The sequence below is a fragment of the Canis aureus genome, chromosome 23, assembly GCF_053574225.1.
Source record: "Canis aureus isolate CA01 chromosome 23, VMU_Caureus_v.1.0, whole genome shotgun sequence".
Classification (NCBI taxonomy): Eukaryota; Metazoa; Chordata; class Mammalia; order Carnivora; family Canidae; genus Canis; species Canis aureus.
In genome coordinates, this window is record NC_135633.1 from 24,208,598 (window position 1) to 24,220,179 (window position 11,582).

The following is an 11,582-nucleotide window of genomic DNA, read 5'->3' on the forward strand; positions in this document are numbered from 1 at the left end:
CCACGTCCTCAGGTCCACAGACACCCCGTCAGGGTGCAGTGGGGTGGAGGACAAGTGTCCGAGGCCAGGAGCTGGCTCATTCGCTCTCAGTGTCTTCTGAGGATGAGGACACCTGTAGGTCATCGTGGAGGATACTCCAGGGGACATAGTCACAGGCTCCATCCGACATCTGGGTGGCAGGAAGGCCCTGAGCAGGGCCTGGCTTCTCGGGAGGAAGGAATGAGGGAGCTGCTAGGAACCTGGAGCTCCAGCAGCTTCTGTCCAATCTGGTGAAGACCATTCTCAGGGGCTGAGTGGGGGCCAGCACAGAGGGCGGCTGTGGGGACACGGTGCACGGCCGCAGCGTTTCCAGGTGAGGTGTGGCAGGTGTGGGCCGGGTGCCCCTGCTTGGCAGGAGGGCAGGTGTCTTCCGGGTCTGCGGGGGCACGGCTGTGCATCCACGTGCACATATGCTTCCTGGAGGACATAGACTCCCCGAAATCCCCAGGTGGGCTCCCTGGATGCTCCTGGGGGTGTGCTGGGTGGGGCTCCATCGCGCTTTCTTTCGGGGGTTCTGGGTCCTGTCTAGGGGCATCTGGGCACAGTTCTTGCCTGGAGTCTGGAGGGCCATTTGGGAATTGTCTGCCAATGCGTTGCTGACAGCGGGACAGGTGTTCTCCTCAGGATACTTGGGTGGTGCCTGGGTGTGTCTCAGCCCATGGACCTTGGTGCCAGCCTGGGGATCTTCGAGGGAGACTGGGAAGGGCCTCTTGGCTCTCTGCTGCACAACCAGGCTATCAGCCCTGACACAGGGTTGGCGTGCCGGCTGAGGTGTGTCAGCAACCGGCATTTCCTGGACACCAGGAGGTCCACTAGGTGGGCTGAGGCTGACTTTAGGGCTACTGAGAGGAGATGTGGAATGGGACCGGACACGCACGTCAGGGTTCTCAGTACGTGCTTCCGTCGGCAGGGAAGGCTCAGGGATAGAAGGCCTCCTGGTGGTGTAGACGGGCATCGGCATGTGTGGACGCTGTGGGAAAAGAGAACACACGGGACACCATGAGTGTGGCCTCGGCACCAAGGCAAAAGGAACATTCAGGAAAGAAAGAAACCAACAAATGCCTAAGACCTTCTGAACCACCCCCTCCCCCAGAACAGGGAAAGAAAGAGATGGGATCTGTTGACCTACAAGTAGGGAATCCGGCTCCAGGGCTGGTCCGGAACAAAGGCATGACTGGATGCTGTTGATGCACTTTTGGCATCGGGGAGGAACACACAAATTTTAGCCTCACATCGATGCTTCCTCCATTGGACCAGCTCTTCCATCCACTCTGCTCACGAGGCTATAGGAGTCCTGCTGCTGGAGGGTCACAGTGGCAGCTCCTGAGGAGGGATGGGCAGTGGGGGAATGTGTCAGGAAGGACAGCGGCTTGTTCTTCTCTAAGGATGGCATGTGTTCCAGGAGTGTCCGCCAATGACCTTCACATGTCAACAAACCCACTGTTCGCACACATTCAAGGCATAAGGCAACATCATGGGCACCAAGGGAAAAATGGTTGCAAAGACCGGGCCACTCAACTGCCCCTGGTCAGAGTGGAAGTGGAGCCCCGCCCTCCCCCAGGAGGCCAATGGAGCCCAGCGAGTGCCCCACAGAGCACAGCAGCCGGGAAGCAGCGCACACTCACCCTCACATAGTCACAAGATTCTGTGCCTTCCTTCCAGGTGCGCTTCTGCCCCTCTCGGGGTCTCCTGGGGAACCTCTGGAGCAGGGCCTTCCTCTGCTCGGCTTCTTGCCTGCACAAGAAATCAAAGCATGGAAAGGAGAAGGAACTCCCTTCCCTGTCTTCCAGCTGGACACCAGCTCCGGGCTTGGGCCAACATGGTCTTTTCCCTACTCCGCCATTTGACGCCCACGCCTGCCCCTCACCCTGACTAAAGTGAGCCCACCAGGTCGTCCAGGCAGTTTCTCTCATTCAGAGCCTATGAGAGAGTTTGCCTTGTATTGTGCCAAGCTCCATACATTCACTGGTGCAGGCACACTGCTCCAGCCACAAAACCCCACACCAAGTCAGCAAGGACAGCACCATCAGCCAAATGTGGCCCCTGTTAGCCTGGGAGCTCCTCTGCCTGCCTCGCCTCTCCTGACTCTGCCCGCACGCTGCAGGGCACACAGTGTGCATGCGCACAGACACGGTGTCTGTCGGTCTCATCCCTGGCATTCGGGTCAGCAAGCCCCATTACTCACCTTCGTCTCTCTACTTTCTCCCTCTCAGCCTGGTTCAACAGCCCAGCCTGGTGCCGCTGGTCCCGCTGACTCCACGGCTCCACGTTCTCCTTCAGCTTCCTGGAGCCCAAGGCCACGGGAATGAGGGTTGCGCCCCAGTGTTTTATGGGGCATCTGGTGCTTGATGCCTTGTGTCCAAAGGCCCCACAGTCCCTGCACTTTACCTGGGGGAGGAAGGGGGAGGAGTCAGTGCATCCATTCAAATGCCAGTGAACCTGCCAAGCACACCAATGGGAGGCCATCCTCAGGGTGTGGCACATGGGTTGAGGACAGGGGACATCCTATCTGGCTAGTGAGGTGCCAGCATAGTGAAGACCTCAGGATGCTTCCTCCACAGCCCATGGAAAGGGGAGGGGAGGGGAGGGGAGGGGAGAAGGCATTGGAGGTGTCAGGTTGAAGACAGGTGGAAGCATCATTAAGATTAAGATTCGGGAATCTTAATCTGAAGGCTGAATCTGATCTTATGGTGCCCTGGGGCTGATGCTCAGAGCCTCTGAGTGTCCCAATGTGTAGCCTGGGGCATTTCCTGCCCATGTCACATTGGACAACTGAGTCTGGGCCATGATCTTCTGGGAGCCTAGCCTGTCTCAAGACTCCTGGCAGAGCTCCTGCTTCAAAACCCATGCCAGCCTCCACACTTACCCTGGGATCCTCCTCCTCTGGTCTGGGAACTCTGAGGGCCAGTCCTGCTGTCTGTGGCCTCTTGCCCTTCTGGGCTCTCAAGGGTCTGTCGGGCCCAAGCTGGGTGTGACGCGCCGCCATCAGTCCCACGTCCTGGAGGGACAAGTCAGTCTGCTTCGGGGATGGGTTTCGGGTAGCCTGAGGCAAAAGAAACAAGTGAGTCCTATTCACCATGACATCGGCCTCCTCCCTGTACCGTCTTACCAAGGAGGCATTAGCGAGTGTCAGGACATTTGTGCCAAACACACAATTCCCACTGTCTCTTCTCTTTCCTCCTTCCTGTCTACACCCTCCTGGCCAAGCCACATCCCCGCTCTGAGGAAGCCCACCCTGGAGGCTCAGGGACTCTTGTTGACACTATCATTAAGTCTCTCCAAATCCCCTGTGGAAACAAAACCAGGGACGAGACCTCTCCCGATTGAGGCCCAGTGGGATCCACCATGGAGCACGCAAAAGGCAAAAGCATCGGGAAAGTGGGCTTCCCTCTCTCATATCTGAATTCCCCTTGGGACACCAGAGGAAGCCATAGTTAAGTCCAGATACACTGGGAAAACACATTCCCCTCTACTCCATGGGAAGCTGCCCATCTGAGCACTTCCATTCCATGTGTTCATGGCAGTGCCCCTAATTAACTGCCATCGAAACTTTGGGAAGTGAATTTCTTTTCACCTTGCGAACCAGGTAATTCTTCTATTGAAAAAAAAGTCAGTTATTTATGGAGAGAGAGAGAGAGAGAGAGAGAGAGAGTGTGTGTGTGTGTGTGTGTGTGTGTGTGTGTAAGGGAGAGTGATCACCTGAGCTGTATGGACAGAGGGAGAAGCAGACACTCCCTGGGCAGGAAACCCAGTGAGCGCCTGGATTCATCTCCAGAGCCTGAGATCATGACCCGACCCAAGTCAGACCCTGAAACAATGGAGCTGCGCAGGCACCCTGATCCTGTGTCTTCTCTAGGTCTGCAGTGCCCACTGAGACATTTACAGGCCTTCTGTCCCTGCTCGTCTACCACCCCACACCAATGTGACACTCGAGGCCCCATTCCATTGGCATTGGAACCTCCGGGTGTCCTGGGCATTCACAGCCATGCCTTGGCTCAGTCCCTGCTCTTAGAACATATTAGACCAGAAAGAGTCCTTAACCCATGGAGGAAGGGCCAATCCCTCCACCATTTCCTCACTGTCCCATTATTCGCTCAGGAAAGGTAGGACCAGTGGTCCGAAAACTCACCTGAAGTGCAACTGTGGTCCTCACGCCTGTCAGGAGATGCTGGGAAAGGTCCTGGACAGGCTCCACTGCAGGAGACGGTGTGTCCCGTGGGAGAGAGGGATGGTGAGGAATGGCCACTTCCGTTGCTCCCAGACTTTTATACTGCTCCGAGGTCACGTGACGTTTCAACCACTTGAAAGACATCCATCTAATCCTCTTAGCTGCAGCAGGGTTTGAGCCAATCAGCAGCTGCAAGGAAGCTAATGATGCCCTCATGAGAAAGATTTCTATGACTCTGTGTGTGTGCCTGTGTGTGTGTGTGTCTGGGTGTGAATGGAGATGTAGGTCCATGCGGATTTGGTGGATACCAAAATTTCTGCAAGTGAAATTATATTGGTATGTTTCAGCGTGGGAATGAACCTCAGGACTCATGGTTCCTGAACTATTTGTATTTTGCCAGCACTTCTGCTCAATTTAGAGCTAATAGCAATAAGAATGGGGTCACACTTTGAGGTTATTCATAATGTAATATCCTTTTTGTCAATTAACTTTCAGTTAAAAACTGAAATATCATAAAGAGCAAAAGCTTCCAATCGGCACTAATCACTTGATTGGATTAAGGGATTTGGGAGTGGTCCCTTTCTCATAGAGACCTATCAGGCCAGCCCACCTCCTCATCTTGCCTCCCTCAACAGACAGCACCTTCAGGTCTTTCTCAACCTCCCTAACAGCCCCTGCACCTTTCTGAACAGAATTTGATCCGAGTTTCCATGTTGAATGGATACCTTTACGAATGTCCTTTTTCTTCTTGAGTAACTTCAAGTGAGCGAAGGAGAGTTAGACGTTAGTGCTCTAGAACAGGGAAGATCTCTTTCCCAAAGGAGCTCAGGTATCCCAGGGGAACGCCTTCTCCTCACCAGTCAGAGGCTTTGAGGCTGTAACCAATTATTTGGGGTATATGGTGTCCATGCTTTGCTTCTGCACTTCCATCTCTCTCAACTATGATCTCAATCTACAAAGATTATGAAGGTTTTGATGAATACCAGTATCTGCCTAGGTGTGGCCTGGGTCCACCACAAGAGAAATCCTCTGGCTGGTTTTATGCTTTTGGGAAACATTCCTTCGAACTCTGTTTCCTACAAGAGTCTATATCCTAAATGCAGTGTTTATATGCCTCATTTTAACTGTTCCTCAGGGAATTCCACCCCAATATCCTTTATATTCTCTTGATTCAGTTGGAGTACGTTGTAGGCTTGTGCCTTTTTCCACATTACTGAGTAACACTGGACTCCACAGATCTAATTGACTTGGATGTGGGAACATTGATGCAAAGATGCAAACATGTTTCATTTTTTGTTTCTTGTTTAAGATGATAGATGATAGATAGATAGATGATGATAGATAGATAGATAGATAGATAGATAGATAGATAGATAGATAGTTAGATGATAGATAGATTTGAGACAAGAAGAGACCAGAGAGAAACCACAGAGTAGCAGGAGAGTGGGGGCTGAAAAATAGAGGGATAGAGATTCTCAAGGAGATTACCCAGCAGCCATGCTGCTGGGTGCTGAGCTGCCTCCCACATTCCTGAGACCAACGTGTTTCACATTATTTTTCATTTCCAGTTAAGAAGCATAGGACACTAAGGCCCTTGACCAGACATTATCTAGAACACCTCAACTGCCAAAGCAGCCACATTGGAAGGAATTGGCATCGGATTCCTTCCTGACAGTGGGGCTTTTCCGTATCCACTACTGTCTCACGTCTATGAACCAGAGTATCTTCACTCCCTTGCTCTTACTCTGTGTGGGATTTCTTAAAATTCCATTCTCTCCCTGAGTTCCCTTCCTTGTTTATGGAGTCTTCAGGTACCATGTTTCCTTCAATTCTTTGCTTCTGTATGATCCCTGGCATGTGAGACCCAACATGCTAGAGCCACCACATGGAACTGGTTTACTTAGATGTCTCCAAATGGAACAATCCCGAATGCAACAAAGTGTATTGTTTCCATAAGGGTTCCAAATTGTGTATCACACAATCACTAAAAATTTTAAAGACAGGATTAGCTCTGTCCACTGCCAGAAGAGTGAATGCAATGGCTTCTGCTAAAGAAACTAAAATACTGTATTGAAACCTCCTCATCTCGCCCTCTGGTAACAGGAGGCTAATGTATTTTATGTCTCCTTATCACCACTCGGTTGGGTTTCTTGTCCCAGTAAAATGAGCACTTTTGATAATATAACTGTGGAATGGATTGTTCCTATCTCCATGCCTTTACTGTGGTTGATTACCAACAGTGGAGAGGCAGAGGTAAGATGTGGTCCATCTGTGGTATCTTCTATTAGAGCAGTTGGTAATGGGATAATGCATTCCCCATGTGAGGAGCCAACTCCCTAGAAGCTGTTTCCACAAGTCTCCTGCATGAGCTCAAACCTGTTACGACACACACATGCCCCCTAGGATATCTCCTGTGAAAAGCCCTGACTTTGTTTTCTCCTGCTGGACAACACAAAAGCTCAGGAAGGGAAGTCAAGTAATCCCTTCAGCTTACATCCACCCACCATGGCCAGGAACCTACCCTCGTTGTCAACCTCACAGACCACTGATTCAATGTGGCCTCCCAGATTAAACCTCCACATACCGCCATGGAATCTAGCCTGCGGCTGTCCCCAAATCCCAGTTTCAGCCCAGATCCCTATTGTGAAAACATTTCCAGCCTGACATCTTGCAAAAGGTTGATGGAGCCAGGACTCAACTCATTGTCACCTGGAAACAGGTTGGAGGTCTCCCTAGAACTGCATCCAGGATTGGCAATTCCGGGTTCCCTGGAAAGGACTGGGGAATCTGTTCTGTGGGAGGCTATGCAGATTCTTCGGTCTGTCCTCCTGACTAATAGATCTTGATAGAGTGAAACCCCTTAAGTGACTAATGGATACCTGGACAGGATGACCATTGACCTCCAGACACCTACCCAGAGAATTCATCTGCTGACTGTCCAGCCTCCACAGTCCCCACAATGTGCTACCCAACCATCTCCTGGTCATCCCTCCCAGGTGTCTCTACTAGCCTTGGCCAGAGATGGTGTGCTCCTGGTTCAAATCTACTCCCCCCACCTAATTTTTCGCACACACTTCTTCCTGGTCAGAGCCCTCATAACTGAAGAGACCCTGAAGAATAATGTGCCCATGTCCCATTGCATTTCCTCTTAAATGGCTCCTGGTGCTTCCCCTATATTAATCCAGTGAGTAGGAGTGAGACATTCCCATAGAGGGAGGCTATGAATTTAGGTTGCTGGTGACCTAGATGTGGCTGCGGGAATTCCACTCAGGGTAAACAGGCAAAGAAGCCTCTGTGAGGAGCCAGCCTGGAAATAAAATAATTATTTCAAATATCTGAAATACTGGGAGTAAAAGCATGCATACCAAATCATATGTTGCAGTCTTCTATTAAGAATAAAAAAAACACACAACTGCCTAATAACATTTTAGATCAAAAATGAACAAAGCAGATGCAATATTCCCCATAACAATTTCAGAAAAATAATATCAACAAGTACAGAAAATGTCTTCTAGGAGAAAACATGGTATAATTTGCAGATCTCTGGATGGGATCTTTTTCTAAATCAGAAATTCAGACATTTGTAAAACAGTTTCAGATTAACTTGTTTACTTCTGTTTACAACCAATGTACAAATTGCCAGGATGATTTACCTACATTTTTTAGAAAATGTATTTCAGTAAGACAAACTTGACATTCTGGATTGGTAAGCACCCTTTGAGATTCCCATATATATACCTAACGAAAAACTGCAGTGTCTGTGTAGTGGGGGGAGTATATGTGTAGGCGCCCAAAAGCATAACACGTAGCACATTGTGGACTTGACCATTTCCAACTAGTTCAGCGGAGGAATTGCTGGTTCACCATATCAGTCCAGGAGGGGGACATATCCTTATTCCAACAGACTCCTCCTGAGGGTCCTCTTCTGTGAAAGACAAGTCTCCCAGTCCATGAGCTGTCTCATTCCCTATGACAGTCTTCAGAGGACGAGGATACCTACAGGTCTTCTTAGGAAACTCTAGCAAACACATACACAGAGGTTCCCTCACTCTTTATGACACGATAAACTGTATTTGTAAAAAAAAAAAAAAAAAATTCCCAGACATGAAAGAAACCTTGACACTTTCTATCTCTAATCTGCCTTTGTTACATGAAAATCTACAAAAAAGTGTGATTTCTTCTGCACAGTTCCTATTGTCCCTTACTTTCCAGTAAGGGTGGCATGTCCAAGTTTGAATACAGAGTGAACATACATTATGATGAGATGTCACAACTGCACATCTATGGTCACACTCAGCTTTTGGTTATCATGCGATAATTTTCATTCTACAATCAATTTGTCAATTACTTCTGTAAGAAATAGAATGATAACACAGAGCACCTATAACCTGACCTCAAAAACCATTTTGCTAGATTCGTGAACTTGGCACTGTTTTTCTGAGGTATCAACCCAGGTCCAAATGTGAATTTGAAATGGTCTGAAATCCAGAGTCCACTTCTTCTGTGGCACGAGGTGCCACATAGCAGACGGTAGCAAAATATTCATAGAAACTTATGTTCAGTGGGAGGCTGGGCATTTCCCCTTGGAATAAGAGTCCCTGTCAGTTTCCTTCTCTGCCGTCTTAATGTAGGAGATAGTGAAGGCAACATAATACATTCAATGAGATTCAATCAGGCTGGATGCAGTTATCTCCCCAAAATAAGTATTTAATTCCTTTCTTACCATTTCCAAGCAATGACCAAAACACTTCGCTGGCAAGGCCCCACGCATGCTTCTGTTCAGGCAAATATTCTTTCGATATAAATAGAAGATAAGCAATGGGAAGTGCGGAGCATGACGAGAGGGTCGAATATACTTCAAATCCAGGTCCTCAGCATCATATCCACTCTCAATCCTGACTGCTCACTGCCTCTCACCTGCAAGTTGCCCCTACTCTCCCCAAGGCTGAAGGAGAGGCCGGTTCCTGGATAGACCCCATATGAATCCACACTATTCCAATATAAGATCATGACAATGAACCCGCTTTATTTTTTTTTTAATTTTTTATTTATTTATGATAGTCACAGAGAGAGCGAGAGAGAGAGGCAGAGACACAGGCAGAGGGAGAAGCAGGCTCCATCCACCAGGAGCCCGACGTGGGATTCGATCCTGAGTCTCCAGGATCGCTCCCTGGGCCAAAGGCAGGCGCTAAACCGCTGCGCCACCCAGGGATCCCTGAACCCGCTTTAAATGTCAGTGTCCTCTAGTTTCAGTCGAAGGCCATAGCCCATGAACACACCCAGATAGATGGTTCTTCCATACATACAGAACACACATTTCACACAACACCAAATATTTCCAGTGTGGGACTGTGTTCGGGTTTGGTGAGTGAGTGACACCATGTGTGTGCGTGTGTCTGTGTGTGCACCCGCGCGTGCGTGCCCATGTGCAATAAAGTTAGTAGACACATCCCTGCACTGCTTCCCCAGACCTCTGTCCCTTCTTGCTCGTCCTCTTGGTTGGTCTGGCTCTCCCTGGCACATGCGGGACTTTGGCCACGTCCCCGGCCACCTGAGGTGGGATCATCCCAGCTGCAGTGTGGAGCAGGTCCATGGTTTGCTGAGGATGATTCTTGGGCATCTCATGTCTGTATTTGGAGTGCTGAAGGATGACTGCATTCTCAGGAAGAGCAATTTCTCTTCTCCTGACATGAAGTTCAGGCTTAGGTCGGTTGCATTCTTGGAGGCATCTCCCCTGGTCTAATGTGGTTTGTTGCCTTGAGGTCTCTTCCCCGTGCTCCTCCGACTCAGCAAGGTTCACAGTGGGATCCCTTGTGCTCTCTCCTGAGGCCTCACCCACCTCCGCGGGGTCTGCCTCGGGAGATGCGATTCCTCCCTCGACTGACCCACTCACAAGGTCTCTTTCCATATCGGTCTTCTGCATATAAAAGAGGACATAGGTAAGTTGGCGAAGGGCACAAGTCACAACGCAGGTGCTGACCTTAGCATCATCCATTTTATGCCACTGGCCATTTCCTGCCTTTACGAAACAGAAATAACGTCCACTGTGGCAACTCCACCCAGCATGCACCAGCACGGCATAGAGCACATAAACCAAGGGTCCTGCCCTCTGCTCAGACAGGGAGTGTTGCATGTCAAGGCACTCAGGATATTGCATCTCCTTAGTCATTTTGTTGCCTGTGAAGTCTGAGAATCGTTTCAAGACCAGGATGAAGACTTTTGCACAACTGTGCAAAGTCAACACCTTGGACGCAGGCACTTTCTCTAGACACTTACTACAATGGTAGGCATTTTCGCCTTCAAGCATTTCGGGCTTCACCAAATGCTCCAAAGCTTGGCTGACACTCTGAGCAGCCCCGATGTCCAGGCTGATGTCCAGGTAAGGTTCCAGAGTGCTGGAAATGCCTTGGCAGTGGAGACACTGGATTTGTGACCTCCAGTACCCCCCAAAGATATGCTGGATGAGGGTGCTGTCCTGAGCATGCTGAGAGTCTGAGGGCTTGTCTTCAGGCAAGCGTGCTTGCTGCATTGCATCCAGAATGAACATGAGATACTCATGGGCATCTTCTTGCTTGTGTGTGTGGAAGGCGGCGAGCAGGAGTGGAAGGGGTCGGAGCACACGTCCAGGATGGCAGAGAACCCGGGTCATGTGAGCCTGCAGAGTACACAGCGTGCAGGATGTCTGCTTCCTACAGGCTGTCCCGTGCTTCTGGGACAGCACGTAGCTGGCAAGGGGCTCTGTGTAGGTCAGACACTGTAGGGTTGCATTCACGTAGCAAGTGTTCCCCATGTTCTGAAGCCCAGCTCCCACCTGGGAAAGATCCTCCCAACTCAGAGGCGTCTCGGTGGGAGGCCGTCCTGCTGATGCGGGAGCCAAAGGATCAGTCAGGGAGGAGAGTGTCTTTGATGCAGGGGATGTCTTCTCAGGCAGAGAGGGTCCTCCGTGGACTTCAGCACCACCTCTCTTTGACCAGCATGATTGGGGTTTGGGAGAGTCGTTGAACTGAGACTCCTCTGAGCGGTGGAGGTAGGCAGCCTCCATGTCGGCAGAAACAGTGTCCACAAGATAAATTCAACCAGGAGCTTCTTCAGGTCACAAAGGGATGCTTCTCTCACTGAGCCAGTTTCCAAATGGCAGATAGTGACCCTCACCTCCACCTTTTATGGCTTTTGGGCCCTGGGATAAGGCACAAAATCCTCTAATCCACTGGAATCGCTTGATTGGATTACAGGATTTGGGTGTGGTCCCTTTCTCATAGAGAACATTCAGGTCAGCCCACCTCCTAATCTTGCCTCTGAAAACAGCCAACACATTCAGATTCTTCTCAACCTCTTTAAGTGTCCCTGCACCTTTCTGAACAGAATTTGTTCAGAG

The 11,582-nt window shown here is 50.0% G+C and overlaps 1 protein-coding gene and 1 long non-coding RNA gene across 2 annotated transcripts; both read right to left on the reverse strand.

The window, feature by feature from the left end:
• Window positions 1–764: 764 nt before the first annotated feature.
• Window positions 765–1,761, reverse strand: LOC144295452 (uncharacterized). Its single transcript, XR_013362616.1, has 3 exons — window positions 1,665–1,761; window positions 1,165–1,362; window positions 765–1,009 (listed from the first exon to the last, which is right to left on the reverse strand). It is a non-coding gene; the product is annotated as an uncharacterized LOC144295452 (long non-coding RNA).
• Window positions 1,762–9,644: 7,883 nt separating this feature from the next.
• Window positions 9,645–11,249, reverse strand: LOC144295171 (ubiquitin carboxyl-terminal hydrolase 17-like protein 6). Its single transcript, XM_077867622.1, has one exon. It carries the CDS (start codon window positions 11,247–11,249, stop codon window positions 9,645–9,647), a length of 1,605 nt encoding a protein of 534 aa, XP_077723748.1.
• Between the last annotated feature and the right edge of the window lie 333 nt (window positions 11,250–11,582).